Consider the following 20073-nt stretch of genomic DNA (forward strand, 5'->3'; position numbering starts at 1 on the left):
TCCAGCCCACACTCTGCTTTTTTTCCTCTTCAAGATGATTGTACCACAACTGTCTCAGACACAGACGTGAAGTCATTGACCCCTCGATCTGACTCATCTCTCGCTGTTTGCGGTTGTGGGCTGGTGGGCAGAGCAGGCACTAGTTCTGCTGCTTTCTCATGAGACAAAAAAGAAAAAAAAATGATCTGAGTCATCAATCTACAGACACACATACACACAAATCCACAGGGCTTACTCTTTACACACACACACAGCCAGAGACAATATGTAATATATGATATGAAATGTCCATTTTAAACACCTGTAACTGGTAGCTGGCCATTAATTAAGACACAGATATGGTTTCTGGCAAACACGAGACGAGATACAAATCAGAAGCTAGCAGATCTGAAAGGACATATATCGACTTCTCTCTCCTTTCCTGTCTGTCTAGCCACCCTTCTCACATCTGTCCCATCTCTCAGCCCTCCTTTTGACGTCTTTTTTCCTATCGTTGTCCTCTCCTGCTCACTCTCTCTACCTTCCTCTCTCATTTTTATTGCTCATGTCCCATTTTTAGTCATTTCTTCGTCTTTTTTAATGCCACCCCTTTTGAGGTTTTTGGCACCTTAAATATGCTTTATATTCATGCTCTGATCCATCTTTTATCCCGGACCTTATGTAGTATGACTCGTGAAGTGGTTTTAAATTATGGGCTCCTTACTGTAGAATTTAGACTGTTATTTCTTTGTTAAAGCAAGGTGGTTTTGTGTGTTTGTCAGTGAGTCCAGATTCTCTACTAAGTGCAGACATTATGTAAAAAAAAATGTATGGTGGTGCATCTGTTGGGTAATCACATTGGCGTGATTGCCAAAGTGTAAAAAAGTCTGAGCCTATACATATAGATACCAAAAGAGAGTAATAATTATCTTTGTCTCTGCTCCTCTTCCTAGCCTGACTGTCACCTCCATCTCCACTTGCGCTGGGCTGACAACCCGTATGTATCTGGAACCGTCCACACTAAAGATTCTGCCCCAGGCCTCATAATGGGTGCAGGTCAGTCTCCATGACAACTATAACCCTTCAGTATTGTCACCATAGCGGTGAGGAGCCCAAAAACTCAAATCAAATGAAGCTCTGTACTCCTCAACTTTTCAATTACAAGAAATAATTATAGTCCAGATCCAAATCTGCACTGCAGCATGCTTAGGGAAATTATGATAGTGTGTACAAAGCAGACTATTTCTTCACATAAAAAAGGAAAGGAATGCTAAGAAGTGGTTTTTTTTATTTTTTTATTTCAGTGTGATGTACCATAAAAATAAATAAAAGAGAAACCTTGGTTTTGAGCCGGTTTTCCCCGTTTCTGAGTGCTGTGCAAAGCTGATGAGTCCACGCTGAGGCACAAAAAGAGGCAGGCACAGATATATGAAATATTTCCTCTTTATTGCCACAGGGTTCATGGGGAATTGAAGAAGACAATACATTAATGTTCTTGATTCCAAGACTAGAGCAGTTGCCAGTTTACAAGGTCAAAATGTCTGTCTATTCCCCCAGGGCTAGAGACATGTACACACACACACAAACACAGACAGTGTCACGCTGACTTATTCACTCTTGACTTATTTCACTTACTAACTAACATGAGTAGTTAGAGCCCTTCAGCCTCTGGTTTTAAGAGTTATCAACACATTGCAGCTAGTTTTCACCATGTAAATGTATGTGTACATACACTGCAGAGACTGAGCACTGAGTCTCCATCAAAATCCAGCTTTCTATTGCTATTATTGTGCACCCTCTCAGTAAAATGTTCAGCTCTAACTAGTTCTCAGCCTTTGATCCCCTGTAGCCTCCAGTTTTCTCACAGTTTCGCTCTTTTTAAATGTAGCTCGCTCACGCTTACTCCTCCTTCTCTCTTAAAATCGAACAAAGTGAGGAAATTGCTGCTTTGCCTCGAGTTAAAAAGAAGAAAATTAAAGATTCTCTCTCTGTATTCATGTGAAGATATTCTGTGTGCATCTTCTCTTCAGGTAACCTTGGGTCTCAACTGGTTGAATATAAAGAAGAGATGTACATCACCTCAGACTGTGGCAAGACCTGGAGACAGGTGAGAATGAACACGGAGAAGAGACTAATGATCTGCAAAGATGTTTTACAACGATTATTCGGTCTCATAAAAATGCTTCATCATAGATTCTTCTGTGACTGTCACAAATCTTTAGATTTGCTCTTTGTATTCAACACCCTCCAGATCTCTGTTCCTCTTGTTGTTCCCATTCTGCCCAATTTCATTTGACACCCTCTCATTTGCTGCCGTTTCAAGGCTCAGTATGTGGCAGACTCATCTCTCTAATGTCCTTTCAGTGATTTTCGGGATTGTTGCTGCCTCTCATTTGGTCAACTGCAGTTTTCTCTAACGACATTGAATCTTGATTCTGATATTTATTATGATGACCTTAAAACACCTTTAAGTGTTTTTATTTTATTTTTATTATTATTATTTTATTTTAACACTCTAGGTTTTCGAAGAAGAGCATCACATTCTCTATCTGGATCATGGCGGTGTCATTGTGGCCATTAAGGACACTTCAATCCCTTTAAAAATCCTCAAGTAAGATCATTAGTTTCTGTAATGTATTGTCTGCATAAATGTAATCATTAGTAAGTGTAAACTAAACACAAATGTACCCAGTTGCGGACATGACAAAGACTGACAGAAGGACTTTTAAAAAGAGAAGAAGAGTAGTAGTAAACACTGAGTCAGACTAGTATGAAAAACAAGAATTCAAGACTTTCCCTCCCTGGCTTTTGCTGACCTGATTGTGCTGGTAATCCTTTGAGTGAGTGCTTTAAGAAGCTCATTTGGCTTTGGAGGGCTCTTCAGACCACCCTGAGTTCCTGAGCAGCCTAAATCTCTTCCTCTGCAAAGGGTTCGTAAAAGCCAACCCTCAACCCATATAATATGAAGTGATTCACATGCTAGATGTCCGGTTCACCTTACTTCACAAATGTATGTAAAAGGGAATGCCACTATGAAGATCAAAGTGAAAATCATTACCATCGCTCACAAAAGCCTTGAAGCCTTTCATCGGCGTTGAGTCTTGGCAGTACAAACAACCGCCTCTGTCAGGAAAAGACTAAGAGCTTGTAGTGCTTACGCTGGCTTGTAGCCTACAAACTATCACGTTCACACTGAGAATCAACGGCAAATGAATGATATTTTTACATAACAGGATATTCACAATGTTTATAAAAGAGAGAAATTAATGATGTTTCGCACTTCTAATACATTTTAGAAGAAATTGATCATTTTCATATTTGGTTAACAAATGTCTCACCTCAAAGCAGAGACTTATACAATAAGTCACATATGAGTGATCTATACTGCTGACACAACATCACATCAAACATTTTTGTCTTAGATTCAGCATAGATGAAGGACAAACGTGGAGCGTCCACAACTTCACCAGCACATCAGTGTTTGTGGATGGACTTTTGAGTGAACCTGGAGATGAGACACTGGTTATGACGTGAGTATGAGTATGTCCTCTGAAAATTGAACTGATTATTAGTCCACCTTAAAGGGATAGTTCACCCAAAACTGAAGATTCTGTCATCATTTACTCACTCTTGTGTTGTTTCAAACCTCTATGACTTCTGTGGAACATAAAACAAGATATTTTGAGGAGTGTTTTGGGGTCCTGTATTGTTTTGGACCCCATTGGCTTTAATTGTATGGACAAAAATAGCCATACAGGTTTGGAACAATATGAGGGTGAGTAAATCTTATTTTTTGGGTGAACTATCCATTTAGGACTGTTTTATCCTGTGTTGGTTTTATGGCCCTTTGGACAAAATATAGATTTTTCAGTCATTTTGTTTGTGCTGTTTGAGCATGATCCCGACCTAAAGGTCAGGCTTTTAGTCCATCAAAAGCTGAATATTCCTTGCAGAACTTAATTTAACTGACGGAAGTAGATTTATAAATTTGGACACAGACCATACTTAAGGTAAAGCAAAATGTAGAATTTCTCCTGTCTCAGATATGAGTGCTATGCCAGATGATCAAAGCGTTTTTACTCGTTCATGACACCCGTGCACTGATTTCTCAAAAACACAGATACAGGGTTCATCCTTGTGGTGGTGAACAGTGCTTTATTTGAGATTAAGTGGAGAGCATCTTCCCATAGACGCCAAACAGCAGGTGGTCTCTGTATTATAAAGAGGCTGCGCTTTTGATAAAGGCAATGTTAGATTCAATGTCCTCAATTAAAGAGGCCCCTGCTCATTAGTAACACGCTGATGATGAGCGAATCCATGTTTCTGTCCACTCGTTTGCTCCATTCCCAAGATGTGTAATTGGGTAGTGAATGTGTTGTGACTTGAAATCAAGGTTACACTCCAATAGCCCAATTTTTTGGTGAAAGGGATGAATGGCCTTTATTTCAACATTTGCGGTTTAAAGGATAATCGGATGTTTATAGATGGAGGGATGGATTATTGGACGGGCGAAGGATTATGTTTATTTATGTTTACTGTTGTGGACAGGGTATTTGGCCACATAAGTTACCGTTCGGATTGGGAGCTGGTGAAGGTGGATTTCCGTCAGTCGTTTCCCAGACAGTGCACAGAAGCTGATTATGACTCATGGAAACTCACTGACCTACAGGTAACATCAGGCTGTTTTCTCTAGTTACGGAATGCTAAAAAACGCTAGAAGTTGAATCAGAGTGCTGTACAACTAATTTAATCTAATGAGAAGAAATATGAAGAAAAGATATGAAGACCATTTTAACAAAAGAAAATAATAATAATAATAAAAGACATATTCTACAGCAACAACAGCAAAGGAAATATGATTTTTATTTGTGAATCAATTTACCACTTTGGTAACACTTTACAATAATGTCCCATTAGTGTTAACTAACATTAACCAACATTTTTTTTTTTTTTTTTTTTCAGGATTTAATCTTTGTTAATGTTATTTAATCAAAATAAAACTTTTCATTGTTAGTTCATGTTAGCTCAGGTTCATTAAATAATATTAACAGATAAAAAAAATAAAAAGTAAATGTATTTGTAAATGTTGAAACATTGACAAAGATGAATTAATGCTTAAGAAGTATTTTTCATTGTTAGTTCATGTTAATTAATGTAGTTAACTCACGTTAACCAATTCAACTTTATTGTAAAGTGTTACCACTACTTTTCAAATGGAAATGCATGACACGTCTTCTCCTACAGGGAGAGAAATGCATCATGGGCCAGGAACGATTGTACAGGAGGAGGAAAGAGACATCGTTCTGCATTAAAGGGAAGAGCTATACATCAGCTCTAACAGCTAAACCTTGCCAGTGCTCAGAGAAAGACTTTGCCTGGTACGAAACAAAGAGATAACCTTGTGCACATTTCAAGCCAATTGCAAATATACACATACGTCTTTGATGTAACAAGACACTCTTTACTTCACTTTCAAACCCCAGTGCAGTGAATTGTGAATTAGATCTGGGGCTAAAAATAGAGCTTTACGTGCCTCTGTGTGTTCTCAGCGACTACGGCTTTGAGCGAGCTCCCAGTCTTAGGTTAGAGGGGGATCGCTGCTATCCTGACTTCTGGCATGATCCTGACGCTCCACCTGAAAGCTGCCATTTAGGACACAGCTATAAGTCCAGCACAGGGTAATACACACACACACACTGCAGAGTGTTAGACAATGTAGGGTAAAATCACCACACCTTTATATGAACACACCTTTTTTTAATTATAATTTTTTTTTTTTTTAAAGGCTTTATTCAGACAGCCAGATAAGATCAGTATCACATCCACATATGTTTTGAAATCAGATCAGATTTCAAGTACTGTTTTACATCACATATGTAAATGTCATAGTGGACGATATTACCAGGAACTGTCCCCACATTCATTTTTCACCATATCTGCTTGTTAAGTCGTGACTTATTGAATACTGTTTCTGGGTATTCAATAGGTTCTACTTTGTTTCAAGTGAGAATACTCAACAACAGCAATTTATATGAGCACTATTTATTTATAACACACCTTTAAACAAAGCTTTAAAAAAAATTAAACTTACAGTTTACACTACAGATTCTGGACAGATGAATCGCTGTCTGGCCAACTGAGATTTTGATATGGAGGTAAAGGTTAGGATCATGATGTTTTGGTAGTATTACAACACACTGTGTGTGTATATTAGCTCTATTTGTTGACTGCTTTTGGCATTTGATAAAGCGGTTGGACCCGCAAATGTGTCACGTCAGGCTTAACATCCGCATAGCAAACTATGTGATGATTAGCCTACTATGTAGTGAATAGTGAATGAGTGAACAATTCAGTGGTTTTGCATGAACGTGTTACTTATTTTGTCTCATCCTTTGTGAACACTAAGATGGACAGAGCAGAGGCAACATTTTCAGTTTTCCATACTCTGTTTCCATACTGACAGATACTCTCAATTCTGACACTATTACTATAGCAACCAAAGCAGATATGCTGTATTAGAGTACTGACTAGATTGACCAAACAGATCAGATTTCATTGCTTGCAAAATGATTTGTCGAAAAGATTAGATTTGTAAACCAAATCAGATTTGTGTCCATCAAATCCATACTGAGCTGTGTTGAGTAGAGCATGTTATTTCAGCAGAACCTCATTCAGAAAAACCTCAGCTGTTTTTCTATGTTTCTGAACCAAGACATTTCTGAACATATTATATGGCTGTTTTAGCCACCTCTTAGTATGGTTGTTTAGGAATGTATTGTGCCTTTTCCACAAGTCTTCATTATAACTAAGAGTTTAAATCCAGGCAACAACACTACAAGGATTTTTCAGTTTAAGGCAAGTAAAAGCAAGTCAAGGCTAACATGTTTTGCGTTGTCTGTTGAAGTTACCGGAAGGTCATCGCTAATGTTTGTGAGGGTGGCTTGAATAAAGAACAGAGCGCAAAGCAGCATTCCTGTCCTCTGCTGCCCCCTAAAGGCCTGCAGCTGGGCATCAAAGGACAGATGTTGGCTGTGGCACCTGGTGATGACATCACCTTTATAGTGCATCAGGAACAGGTGAAGTACATGGATTATTTACACTACTTACAAGTTTATAATTTGATTGCTAAAATGTTAGACAACTAGAATGATATAAATATATTAGATTCCGTGTGCTAAAGATTTACAGACAAATAAAAACACTGCTAATTTTAGGCATTTGTTTCACTGTATTTCCCTCCTCAGGGTGACACCACCAGCACCAGATATCAGGTAGATTTAATGGATGGGGTCAGGGCTATATATGAAAACCTGACTGTCATCGACGAACCCATTCAGCACCGTTATGAGAAGCCAGGTGTTTACCGTGTGAACGTGAAGGCTGAAAACTCTGCTGGACACGACCAAGCCTCACTTTACATTCAGGTCACAGGTCAGTGAAATATTCAGATTTGAGTGAGAGTGAACTGGATTCAAAGGCCATTGCATCAACTTTTGGAACATAATGGTTAGTATTATCTATAATACTGTGAGATTGAAAGGGTTTTACTGAGTCATAACCAATAATCAGGCCCACATAAAAAATCTGAACAAAAAGAACTCCAAAGAAATCTAATTTCAATATGGATGCTGATTATTTACAAAGTTGTACACACACCTTACACCATATATAAAGTGTTCATATCTCAATACCTGAAAAATAGACTTTTTATTTTTTATCTCTGTTTTGTCCTCACTTTTCTCTGCAGCTCCTCTACAGGATGTCCATCTGGAGGTGGTCCCGATCGCTGGCAGAAATCAAGAAGTAAATCTCACAGCTATAGTGCTGCCCACTGAGGCAAACCTTACCGTGTTTTACTGGTGGATTGGAGATAACCTTCAGGTACTCTGTGGTAATTTATAACTATACACATATTAATATATGTTTGGCGCTGCTTTAAATGCTTCCTATTGCAGACGCTCATTTTCTGACCCAATGCTCACATTTCAGTTTTATTTGGTTTTCTGTTTTATTATAGCTGTTTGTGTGTTTATTTTTTAAGTATTAAAGCCATTGTGCGGACTTTAAAACAAAAACAATAAGAGCTGTTTACCCATATATTTTATGAAGAAAACATTTTTTTAGATGCTTATGCTTGAAGATTCAGGTGTGGCTGTTGAAGTGTTGCCTTTATACAAACCGTGTCTTTCCCCTCGACAGCCAAAGCTGACCCTGGAGAACAGCCTGATTACAAGGTTCTCTGAGGAGGGCGAAGTTCCTGTGACAGTTCAGGCTTCTAATGGTCGCTCCATGGTGCAGGACAGCAAGACTGTCATTGTTTACGGTAAGATAAAACATCCCATGAAGGTGTTCAGCATCAGGGGATCAGGGGTGGACTGGTGGGCTGCTGGGCAATGAGGGCCACAACTGCTGCTATACAAATATATATATATATATATATATATATATATATATATATATATATATATACATATATAAAGAATGAATGATAGTTGCGTATCCTTCCCTTCAGCCCAGGCCTGGCCTACACGGCCTACACAGCCACATTTTTGTAATTTCAGAATCCCTCCAAATGATTTTATTTCTATGAATTGATATCCAATTCAATCATATCATGTTTAGACCCAGTGCATTGGTCTAACACTGCTCGTCAAAATTTTTGAGCTGCCCAATCAAATCAAAGGAGGCAGGGTTGACTGTATTAGAATAAAAGTATTATTTGTAAATAGTTCAAATGCATTATTCTATAATAAATAAGCACTATTTTATTTTATTATTACTATTATTATTATTGTATTATTTGGACAAGGAAAAATCTAGTGTCTTCTTTCAGAAAAAAACATGGTTCATTAAATGCAAACATTTTATTTTTGATCAGGCAGGTCCATGTCTGGTCTGTGCTTAAACAGAAGCAGCCAATTAAAGGGACAGTTCACCTAAAAATTAAAACTCTTTCATCATTTACTCACCCTTACTTCATTCCAAACCCATTTGGTCCAGTTTTTCACAAAACATAACAGAAGAATGTTTACACTCTGTTCCACAAAAGGAAAGCATGGTCTGTCAAGCTCCAAAAGGGACAAATAATACAACCACTAAAAGCACCATGAAGGTATAGTTAATCATTAGTGATACTTAACTGAACTGTGTAAAAAAATATTTCAAATTCTATTTGCCTGGTAGCACTAAGAAAAGACTATATACAAATTATAACTTGTATGGCATAAGTATGCCAGTTGTTCATTACTGTAAGTGATAAGCACAAAAAGCAAAAATAGCATTTATGTTATATTATTGTGTTGTATTTTTATGTTAGTAAGCAAGGTTAAATTGCTCTGAACATCAGTGAACCGGTGTGTTATGGTTTGGTGTGTTGTGAAACGAGGACAGAAAGTCTAGGACCAATTTTTTAACCCCAGTCTGCCCAGTATGTGGGACGAATAATCCAAAACCACAAGGATTTTGTGACAACCACAGATAGTAAATGATTAAATACACACATACACCCTAAGATAACCATCATTCAGAGGAACAATATATCAATACTAAAGAGTCTGAAACAGATTGAGAACAATCATTGTACTGGTACTGTTTCATTTCTTGATTTGTGTGACATTTAAAATCTTTCTAAACCATATTTCTTTCTTGTTAAATAGAAATAAAATATTCATGTGATTCCCGAGCTGGATTGAATATTTATGAGTGTGGTGTGATAGGATGAGGTCATGCTTGGAAAGCAGAAATGACAGTCTTCCTCAGAGACAATGTTCAGCTTGAATGCAGAATGAAGAACTGTTGTGCACAACTGTGTCACTTCACTGGTTCATATTGTTTGTCCTCAAGCTCAAATTGAACCTGTTGGGTTACGTAATTTAATAAATTAAGTTGGATGACATTGCAACTTAAATGTCTGTAGACAAATGACTTGGCTGTAAAATTTTCAATGCTTTTTAACTGGTTATGTGATTCTTTTTTACAGAATGTTTTTCGGGTCAGATGAAAAATCATCCAAAAATTTCATTATTTATCTATTTAAACACCTTCATGTCATTCCAAACCCATTTTCTTTGCTTTGCTGTAGTAAAAAAAAAAAAAAATTGTGTTTGAGAGCCTGACTGGTAGACATATTTGTCTACAATATAGAATATATAATTCTTCTGGGTGTTTTTGAACATATCAGAACCCTGTTTGTTAAAATAAAACTGTTGTTGTATGGCAAGATTCTTCAAAAAATGTTTGTGTTCCACTGAAAAAAATAACAGCATATGCGTTTGGAACGACATGAGGGTGAGTAAATAAAAAAATAGATTTTCTTGGTTAAACAATTCCTAACTGATTTTGAAACTGTTGCTGTGCTGTTTTTCTAGTCTTAATATAGAACCTGTCCTTTGTTTTTGATTGACAGCACATTTTTAGCTGCCATGATTCATTATACTGTATAAAAATATCTCTTACTTTAAACAGCCTGATTTTTTTTTTCAACTGCAGTATTAATGTTCATCATGACACCTTAAACGTCTCTCTTCAGATCATTTCCAGGTCATCCCATTGAGTTTCAGTCGCAATTTGGACCGCTTTAACCCAAACATCCCTGAATGGAGACAAGATGTGGGACAAGTCGTAACCACGATTCTTGCTAAGGTTCTCGCTTCAGTCATTAACATACACATACACACACATTAGAGCTCTGTTTGTTTTTTTGTAAAACATTTTACATAGTACTCATCATATCGAACTCTTTGTCTAATAGCTCACAGGGGTTCCTCAGGACTCTTTGGTTACCATGGTAAAGCCTGGTCTTCCCACCACTGCAGACCTGTATGTTCTTCCTCCAGTCAGCACACCAGTGAAGAGGAGTGTGTTTGTGGATAAGGTAGGTGTTTCATGTTGCCAGGGATGAAGAAGCCACTCGAATGAGAAGAGATAGATGCTCATTCAACAAAACATTTTGTTGAATGAGCAATAGAATTGTTGATACGGTGGCCTAAAATGGACATCCGCAAACAGCTTGTCAGAGCCTGGAGATACTATCAGGAATAAACATGATATAGAGTTCATTGAATCGAATGTAAACTGAGAGAACATTTTGATCTTAAAAATGTAGTAGGAAATTTTGAGATTAGCATTAGCTAAGATTAATAAATGCTGTAGAAGTATTGTTCATTCTTATTCATGTTAAAGGAACACGGCGACTTTTTGGGACTTTGGCTTATTCACCGTATCCCCCAGAGTTAGATAAGTCCATACGTACCATTTTCATCTCTGTGCGTGCCGTAACTCTGTCTGACGCACCCACCGCTAGCCTAGCTTAGCACAAAGACTGGAAGTAAACGGCTCCAGCTAGCATACTGCCTAGAGCCCTGCACGGGGCAAAACATCCAGCCCTAACCGAGACCTGGCCCGTGGTGTTCAAGCCCTAATCCGGCCCCAGCCCGAAAACATCTGCAATTTTTCAGCCCGAACCCGACCCGAGACCAACATCAATATCACTTAAAGCTCTCTCTGATGCGCGCTGTCTCTGCTAGACGCACACACACGCTACCTAGGTAAAATTTTATTATAGGCCTCAAACATAACTACCACCACTGACAATTATGCCCACAAATATTAATACAGACTGTCCATTACAGAGAAGCATAAGCATGCAGTAGAGAATATTATAGCCAAATGTGATCCAGCAGTAAATAAAGATTTACGGCCTACCTTTTTTTGATGTCAAGTAACTTTACTGAAGAACAACGTTTCAAAGAACTCTTCGCCAACTGGCTAACGTTAAATAATAATAAAAATATAATAAAGAAAAAAAAGATCTGTTGAACTGAGTAGGCTCATTCACTGTTTATTGTGTTGAGTGTTGTGAAGAAAAAGAATAGCATCCACTGTTGAAGGCTTCAGGCTCGGTAATCAAATCAAAACTTTCAAAATGCAGCTTTTCCTAAAGTATTGGGAACTTTTAGTAACTCCTTACGCTCCAACTTCTCCCTGATGCTCTGCATGGTCAACTGTCAGTGTCACCTAATGCATTGCACACGCATTGTGTTACTCGCGTGATCGCATATTGCATTGCATATTTATAATATTATCAATATAACAATATTTCATACAGTAGCCTGCGCTCTGCACGTATATTATGAGCACGATGAAAGGAGAGAAGCTAAATGAGCCCGAGTCCGACCAAAGCCCGATCTGTAAAACAATTTTAAAAATTAGTAAAAAAGTAAAAAACTGACCCGACTGCTCCCAATAAGTGACAAAATAACGCCAACATTTTCCTATTTACATGTTGTGATTTGTATAGTTACAGCGTGTACAAATAACATGGTCACATATTCTCAGAAGGCGAAGCACTGCTACTTGGGCGGAGTGATTTGCTCGCAGCACATGAGAAGCCCCGTGGTGAGGAGCAGAGTTCGCTCAGAAATGGAGTAAATCACTCCGCAGAAGTAGCAGTGCTTCGCCTTCTGAGAATATAGTTCCCAGTATGTGTACGGTTAGAAGATGGTTGTGTCTCATGTGGCCTTGTTATTCGTACACGCTGTGACTATACAAATCACAACATGTAAATAGGAAAATGTTGGCGTTATTTTGTCACTTATTGGGAGCAGTATGCTAGCTGGAGCCGTTTACCTCCAGTCTTTGTGCTAAGCTAGGCTAGCGGTGGGTGCGTCAGACAGAGTTACGGCACGCACGGAGATGAAAAAGGTATGCATGGATGGACTCATCTAACAATGGGGGATAAGGTGAATAAGCTAAAGTCCCAAAAAGTCGGCGTGTTCCTTTAAGTAATGTAGTTATCTAATGTTAACATATGAAACCTGATTGTAAAGTGTTACCAGTAATGAGTATTGAAGTGATGTTTGTTAGTATTAAACTTGTGTGTGTTTTCTTCATTTCTGTAGCGTGTTCCCACCATAAAGCAGGTTCTGAGTGAGAACAATGTGAGCTTCATTGTGAGAGGAGGGTTACGAGTGTTGGTGACTCTGGCAGCCTCCGATTCAGGTGAGCAAAATAAAACAGATTCAACAACCAAGAGTCACTTAATAATTCTAGGTTTACAGCAAGCCCTTCATCAATAATTACTAAAACATACAATGTATTTCTAAGGACCTATAACTAGTGAAGTGTCTGCCAGCACAACAGAGACTGGTGCGTCACATTTACCTCTCGCTTTTAGAAGTGTCCTCTTCACTTTAAGAATATTGTCTTGCTAATTCAGAGTTATAAAATAAAAGGGAAAATAATGGACTAATGTCTTGTTTCTGTTTTGTTTTCTGGTCTAGTCTTTACGTTGAGTTGACTTCATTTACTCTTTATGCATGCTTCTGTTGGCTTGCATTTCTGTTTGAGTTGTCAAAGCTTGTCAAAGTCACAGTGCTTCTTATTAATAACACATGCATGTTTGAGTATTGTTTTTTTGTAAACTTTCCTTTAAAGATCATTTGTTGTGTTTTTATTTTTAGTTGTGTTTTTGGTTTTTTTTGGTAATTTTTTTTTGTTGTCTGTATCACAGCCACACAAATGGCTTCATCCACACAAGGTGTGTACATTTGTGTGTGATTTGTGTGATTTTGGTTCTGATTTTGAATTGGTTTTATTTGTTTGTTTGTTTTTGAAGTGTTTGGTAAGTTTATAAAAAGTGAGTCAGGTGACGATTAAAAGGAGAGTTCACCCAAAAGCGAGATTTCTCTCATCAAGCGTAAACTGTGCCTTTAAAGTGGCAAAGTTTAGCAAAGTCAAAATTGGTATGAAATGAATGAGGAATGTGAGCAAGGGTTTGATAATGCTATATATGCTGATGACAGAAGCTGGTCTCCCGCAGGTTCTCGTCTGGCTGCTGCAGGTCCAGGTGTTTGGGCTCTCGCTGTCTTTCTCCTCATAAGCCTGATCTCTGCTGCAGCATTCATACTCTTCAAGTTTAAAAGGTTTGGCAGTTACTTCAGGTTTTTCTATTCATAAAATACAATTCATTTACATTTTGAAAATGCTCCAATTTTGAAAAGTATAGGCTATTTCACATATTTAGAAAACTTTCCTGTCATTGCTGATGTGGGTTATTAGGACAAACATTTTATTTACTCAATAAATCCAATTTCCAAATGAATGGAGTGATTACAGCTGATATAACTTCATATTAGAGCTGTCTGTTTTGTAGGTATAACATGCACACACCCATTGTGTCTTGCTGCCCATCACTGAATTGCATGCTACACACATGAACAACCACATCTTTACCACATTTTTTAGAGAAGCTTTAATCTTTCAGTTTCACTGTCCTGTCATACCCCATCACAGAAGAATGCATGCTCAGTCCCCCTGTCTAATTGACAGCCAGCTTATATAACAGAACATGAACTACAAAACTGTGACAGGAAAAACTACAAAAACCATGGTTCCTTGCTGAGGCCAGAGGAGAGCAGCCTAACGCGTCCCTGGCTGCGTTTCAGAAAACTGCCAGGGCGAAACGTCTACGCCCAGATGCGCAATGAGAAGGAGCAGGAAATGACCAGCCCTGTCAATCACAGTGAGGACACGCAGAATATCATTCAAGGCGAGGAGTTCATTGATGACGACCTTGACTCGCAGACACTAGGTAACACTGGAGGTAGAAGCAAATTCACAGTTACCCTAGACTAACCAGTCATTACTAACAAGAAAGGAGAAGTTGTGATCAGTCTAACATCAGTTACCACGTATTCAGAAATGATGCCATTATTTGATTTTTGTTTTGGATAACAGGTTCAATTTGTTCATATTAGGTAATGCATCAGGTATCATGGACTATAATTTAAGTGAATGTTTATTTATATACAATTATTATTATTCATTGTTAATTCATGTTCATTCATAATACACTAATGTTAAACTGAAAGCTTAAAAATATTGTATTGAAGATGAAGAATTGTTTTGATGTATATGTTAACAATAACCAATATTCACAGTTTTTAATACATTAACTAATGTTAAGAAGGGTAACCTTATTGTAAAGGATTGGGTAAAGAGGCTTTATCACTTTTACCCAACATAAAAATGATTCATATTTTAATATTCCAACATGTATCTTTTTATGTAAACATGGTTTATGCATATCATTACTATTTACCACATTGCTGGATTAAAATCTACACAACCCAAAAAGACTCAATTATAATTGATCCAGTATAATCTGTAGGTATCGTTATTAAATGTCTACATGTGTTACATTGTTCAACAACCTTGAGTGAAATAGTTTTTTTCACCTGCTGTTTTAACAAGACCTGTTTCTGATGTTCTTGTTGCCAGGCAACCACTCAGGGGTGGTGTTGAGCATAAACTCAAGGGAGCTGCACAGTTACCTGACCAGCTGATGACCAATGTGGAGGTGCCAGTGATGAGCACAATAAGACTATGCCTTCCTGTTCTCTCCAGATCTGACCCTTCAGAAGAGAGAGCAGAGACACACCTGCACCAAACCTTCTCCTCCTCCTCCTCTCTCTATCTTTTCCAGCCTCCGTTCCCTCATTCCAGAAGGTGGATTTTGTAGCCTTCTGCTGATGACCACGTACGCTCACATATTATTTCCTGTCTGTCTCTCATTTGCTCTTATCACGGGAGCACTTACTAATGCCCAGGGAGAAACTCGTTGACAAATGCTTTATTTTCCATCTTTTTCACTGGCTTGTTTTGTGTCCTCTCCTGTGTTTTTTCTTTCGTTCTAAGTAGTGTTTTTTGACTCTCTCAGGCCACTGAGTTGTCGTGGTCACTGTAAAACTCAGATGAGACTGAAAGGTGAGTGAAGGCCGAGCAGATGTGCTGCAGATGTGCTGCAATGCACATAGAGCAGGATATGATACACATTTAATTCAGGGGAAGCAACGTTTGTTAGATATAGCCAAAGGGACACTTAAGATATTCTCCATCACCTTCTTTTTATTCTGTTGTAAAAAAAATTTAAAGAAATTTTAGTTGAACCCATCACTTTTCATATGCAATAACACATCTTTTGCTTTAATTAATAACAAAATATATTATTTTGCCCTGTTTCGTGGATATGCTATGCAGTAAAGTAATTTTTGTCTGTGTCTCATCTGATTCTGCAACATGTTAGTCATACATCATTAATAGCTATGGTGAAATTAGTAATTGCGATGATGATCGATAACTGATTACTTTGCCCAAGAAATGCAGACAAACATGTTTTGCCTTTTTTAGCAAGCAAATAATGTCTAGAATTATGTCTAAAAGGCAGGTGCAAGAAATGAGATACCAGTTACTGCCGAATCAGCACAGCTAGAATCTTGGTGTTTCTGGGAGAACCTGCACCAATTATCAGGGTCGGCGCTTACGTTTACAAGGCCCAGGCCTGCATCCGAAACCACATTCTTCCCTGCTATATAGTAGGTGAAAAACAGTATGTGACAAAAGAGGTATGTCCGAATTCACAGTACTAAAAGATAAAAGATAAAGGTTACCTGCTTCATCCAACGAGATTGGCCCTGTCCCAAATGGCACACTTCATATGTACTTTCAGTCTTGTGGACTAACAATGGCTGCCACGTGCGTGTGTCCGTTAAATCCACGAGACCGTAGTGTGTCCCATTTGTCATTTTAGGTCATTTTAGAAGTGTGCTCGCGAGCGCCCCTTTGCGGTTGATACGTGGCCTTGATGCGCACTTTTGTCGAGCCCGCACTGAAGCGAGCTCCGCAGCAGACTTCTTCCCGACAGTCAAAGCAGCGTTACGTCACAAAAGTGCAGACTCAGAGGAAGACCATGAGTGTTTAGGGTGCCATTTGGGACAGGGCCATTCTGAAATGTGCAAATGATTGACACTTTACATGAGGCCACGGGAGAGGATTTGTGAATGGCAGTGAAGTGACGCTGGAAGGTCACATGATACCTTGGCAGGATGGCGGATGTAGTACGTCCGGATTACATTCATACTACACACACTCGTACTATATTGAACGTACTTTTTTAGCGGCCGTAAAATAAGTACCTACTCAATTGAGCACACCGCCCATGACATCTTTTTTGTGGGTGTCCCTACGATAGGGCCCGGGACATTGCCTCTGGAAATAGTCAGTTTGCCCCGGAGACCTATTCCTGTCTGTTCTCTCCAAGAACTGCAGTGCCAAATATTCATCATTTAGATTATAGTCCATCTTCTAAGGCATCTTCACTGCATAATGAAACATTATCCCCTAAAGAAATCAAATCCCATTGTTCATCGTTGAAATCCTTTGTGAACGCTAGCTAAATTCATATGCTTGTTTATTTATTGGACTTTAAATTTCCTCAAGCATCAGCCATCGGATCTTGACAGGGAGTCAACAACACAGGATGATTCACAGCGTAGCGTGCGCTACCTGTCAGGTGTATTGTGTGTATAAGCCTATATTAGGCGTAGAAGGACACAGTTACGTTCCCTATCGTTTGGCTTGTATATATAACAAAGTGTACATAGATCCTTCTGTATATAGCCCCTCCTAAATATGACACTTTCAATAGACCAAAATGTGCACTGTTTTCTCCCAAATGCCTCGCACTGGGTTTTCTTGAATTCAGGAGTTCTTCGTGGACGTGAAATGATCACTTCTGCATCTTTGTCTTTATTCAGCGTTGTTTACTGAAGGGTATTCTTAATATTTCACATCTATATCTATAACATTCACACTCACACGACTAAAGAACTGTGTGAAAAGTGGTGCACTGCGTCTCTGTGCATACTGATTTGGTTTTGTCATTTCAAGGGTTCAGCTATTTAAATCAAGGTGTCTGTCTGAATGGACAGTTTGTTGGAATCACTAGTGTTTTATGGATGAGGGTCTCTCACTTGCACTAATCACAGTTAATGGCTTGTACAGTGTTGTTCAGGTGGGTTCAGGGAACACGTCATTTTCAACTGAGAAAGACGCTGTGCATCTTACATCACACCACATCGGAGAGAATCAGTTTTGACCAAATATATGATGTGCAGGTTCACGGTCTCTTTAATGCATTCTGTTATGGAGATTGAGCAGCCTATATTTTTCCAAGTTTGATTCAAACATTGACAATGTTTATGACGGTCTTGGGTCAATGGATTCTCTTAGCATAAACCAAAAAGACAGCATCTCTACACTGATCAGTTTATGTATATCAATTTCACAAGCTTGTTCATTTCTACACAATGCAAATGGTGTGGACTTATTGCACCAGAAGCTGAACTGTCTTTTTTAGCCTGTGTATGAAAAGTTATTTAGTGGCGTCTGGTGTGTCATCTATATTGCCATCCATGAAGTGAAAATGATTGCTTGACTGTTATTGGAGAAACGTCTAGATCTATCAGAGATGTTTCTGCATCAGTTTAGCTTTAGGAATGGCACGCTCCAGCAACAAGGACACTTCATAAATACACACCAGGATCCTTTCTGAAATGAAGACTCAAGTGTGGTGGAGAGACACAGTTGAACTGATTCTGTATTTTGTTCAATTTCATTTGTTCTTGTTCCTTTATAATGTAAATGTTTTTGACTCCACTGCAACAAGTGAAAAGCACTTAATCAGCGTGTCTGAATACAAACACACTAACTGTAAAGATTTGTTTTGTTAGTTTGAGCTGTTTAATAAAGTTTTAACATTATTCATTAAGCTGATACCTGGGGGTTTTTTTTCAGTCTACGTATATAAAACCTTTGATGTTGATGCCTCCTTTTCATGACCATAACTTCAATTTATTTTATTAGTATTTTTTATTAGTTTATGCATTTCAATTCCAGCAGTGAATAAATTACAAAACAGTTGAATACAATGCAGTGTGGTAATTATTTTTTTTATTTTTTTAAGAACCATGTTAAATTAAACCCAATATGTAATGAGAATTTCTAAACAGCTTTAAATATTGTAACGACAGGTTCTCAGTACTGTAATCTGTAAGGCACTCTTTAAGACTTGCAAACCCTGAGGTCAGATTATTCTACTGAATTAAAGTGTTAAGATTTCTGCAGATGCATGGACCTTTACATTTTCTGTCATTCACTTTTTCTTCTGTGGTACATGCAGGTACACTCTACTTGAACTTCATAGTGCACATATTTGAACATAAGCATTTTATTTTACAGTACATGCACTTGCGTGTACTTACAGTGTACTTACATAAGAACTGGTTAATATAAGGTAACTGCATGGGTTAAGGTTAGGTGTAGGGGTAGGTTCAGGGTTAGTACCTAGTTAATACCCCTGTTATTGCAATTACTATAATAAGTACATAGTATGTACATGTACATGGGGAACAGGACTGTAAAATAAAGTGCTACCGAGGTTCTTAATCATTATCATGAGAACGGATGTACGGGCCCCTTACTGTTTTGCAATTGTACAAACACACTGCATACTTTCATTGGATTCTCAGTTACAATGTCAATATAAATGCTTTGGGGGAATATATACAGTGCTATGCATAAGTGAATACACCCATGCTAAAGTTGACTAAAAAGAGGAATAAAAAATCATATTTTGGAAATTGAACTTAATGCCTTAATTTAAAAAATTAGGAAAAATCCAACCTTTAAGGACACCAATTTTCTTTGTGAATGAATAATGTATCATAAATAAATAAATGTTCTTCCTTAAAATACATGGTGCATAAGTGTGTACACCCCTATGTTAAATTCCCATAGAGGCAGGCAGATTTTTATTTTTAAGTATTTTTTTTTTTTTTAAATTAGGATACTATGCATCCTGATAAAGTTCCCTTGGCCTTTGGAATTAAAATAGCCCCACATCATCACATAGCCTTCACCATACCTAGAGATTAGGCTATAGCTATTAGGCTAACTGAAATAAAACCATGCCAATCTCTAGGATTGGTGAAGGCTATGTGATGATGTGGGGCTATTTTAATTCCAAAGGCCAAGGGAACTTTATCAGGATGCATAGTATCCTAAAAAAAATTTTTTTTAAATACTTAAAAATAAAAATCTGCCTGCCTCTATGGGAATTTAACATAGGGGTGTACACACTTATGCACCATGTATTTTAAGGAAGAACATTTATTTATTTACGATACATTATTCATTCACAAAGAAAATTGGTGTCCTTAAAGGTTGGATTTTTCCTAATTTTTTAAATTAAGGCAT

General features: G+C 37.9%; 1 protein-coding gene across 4 annotated transcripts in view; it reads left to right on the plus strand.

Moving 5' to 3' along the window:
* The window catches only part of sorcs2 (sortilin-related VPS10 domain containing receptor 2), a 194972-nt gene extending 175514 nt beyond the window's left edge, over positions 1-19458 (plus strand). The window contains exons 11-27 of one of the 4 annotated variants that reach the window (XM_084403473.1): positions 933-1035; positions 2010-2086; positions 2499-2590; positions 3402-3509; positions 4528-4648; positions 5224-5357; positions 5529-5657; positions 6884-7055; positions 7224-7410; positions 7727-7860; positions 8179-8302; positions 10508-10620; positions 10730-10852; positions 12879-12978; positions 13799-13901; positions 14349-14581; positions 15259-19458. In XM_084403473.1, coding sequence (XP_084259599.1) covers positions 933-1035; positions 2010-2086; positions 2499-2590; positions 3402-3509; positions 4528-4648; positions 5224-5357; positions 5529-5657; positions 6884-7055; positions 7224-7410; positions 7727-7860; positions 8179-8302; positions 10508-10620; positions 10730-10852; positions 12879-12978; positions 13799-13901; positions 14349-14581; positions 15259-15323 — 2118 coding nt within the window. In that variant the 3' untranslated portion in view covers positions 15324-19458. The remainder of the gene's footprint in view (positions 1-932; positions 1036-2009; positions 2087-2498; positions 2591-3401; positions 3510-4527; positions 4649-5223; positions 5358-5528; positions 5658-6883; positions 7056-7223; positions 7411-7726; positions 7861-8178; positions 8303-10507; positions 10621-10729; positions 10853-12878; positions 12979-13798; positions 13902-14348; positions 14582-15258) is intronic. The other 3 variants (XM_084403474.1, XM_084403475.1, XM_084403476.1) reach the window with 3 other exon arrangements.
* The last annotated feature ends 615 nt before the right edge of the window (positions 19459-20073 follow it).

Source organism: Rutilus rutilus (genome assembly GCF_951802725.1).
Source record: "Rutilus rutilus genome assembly, chromosome: 3".
Taxonomy (NCBI): domain Eukaryota; kingdom Metazoa; phylum Chordata; class Actinopteri; order Cypriniformes; family Leuciscidae; genus Rutilus; species Rutilus rutilus.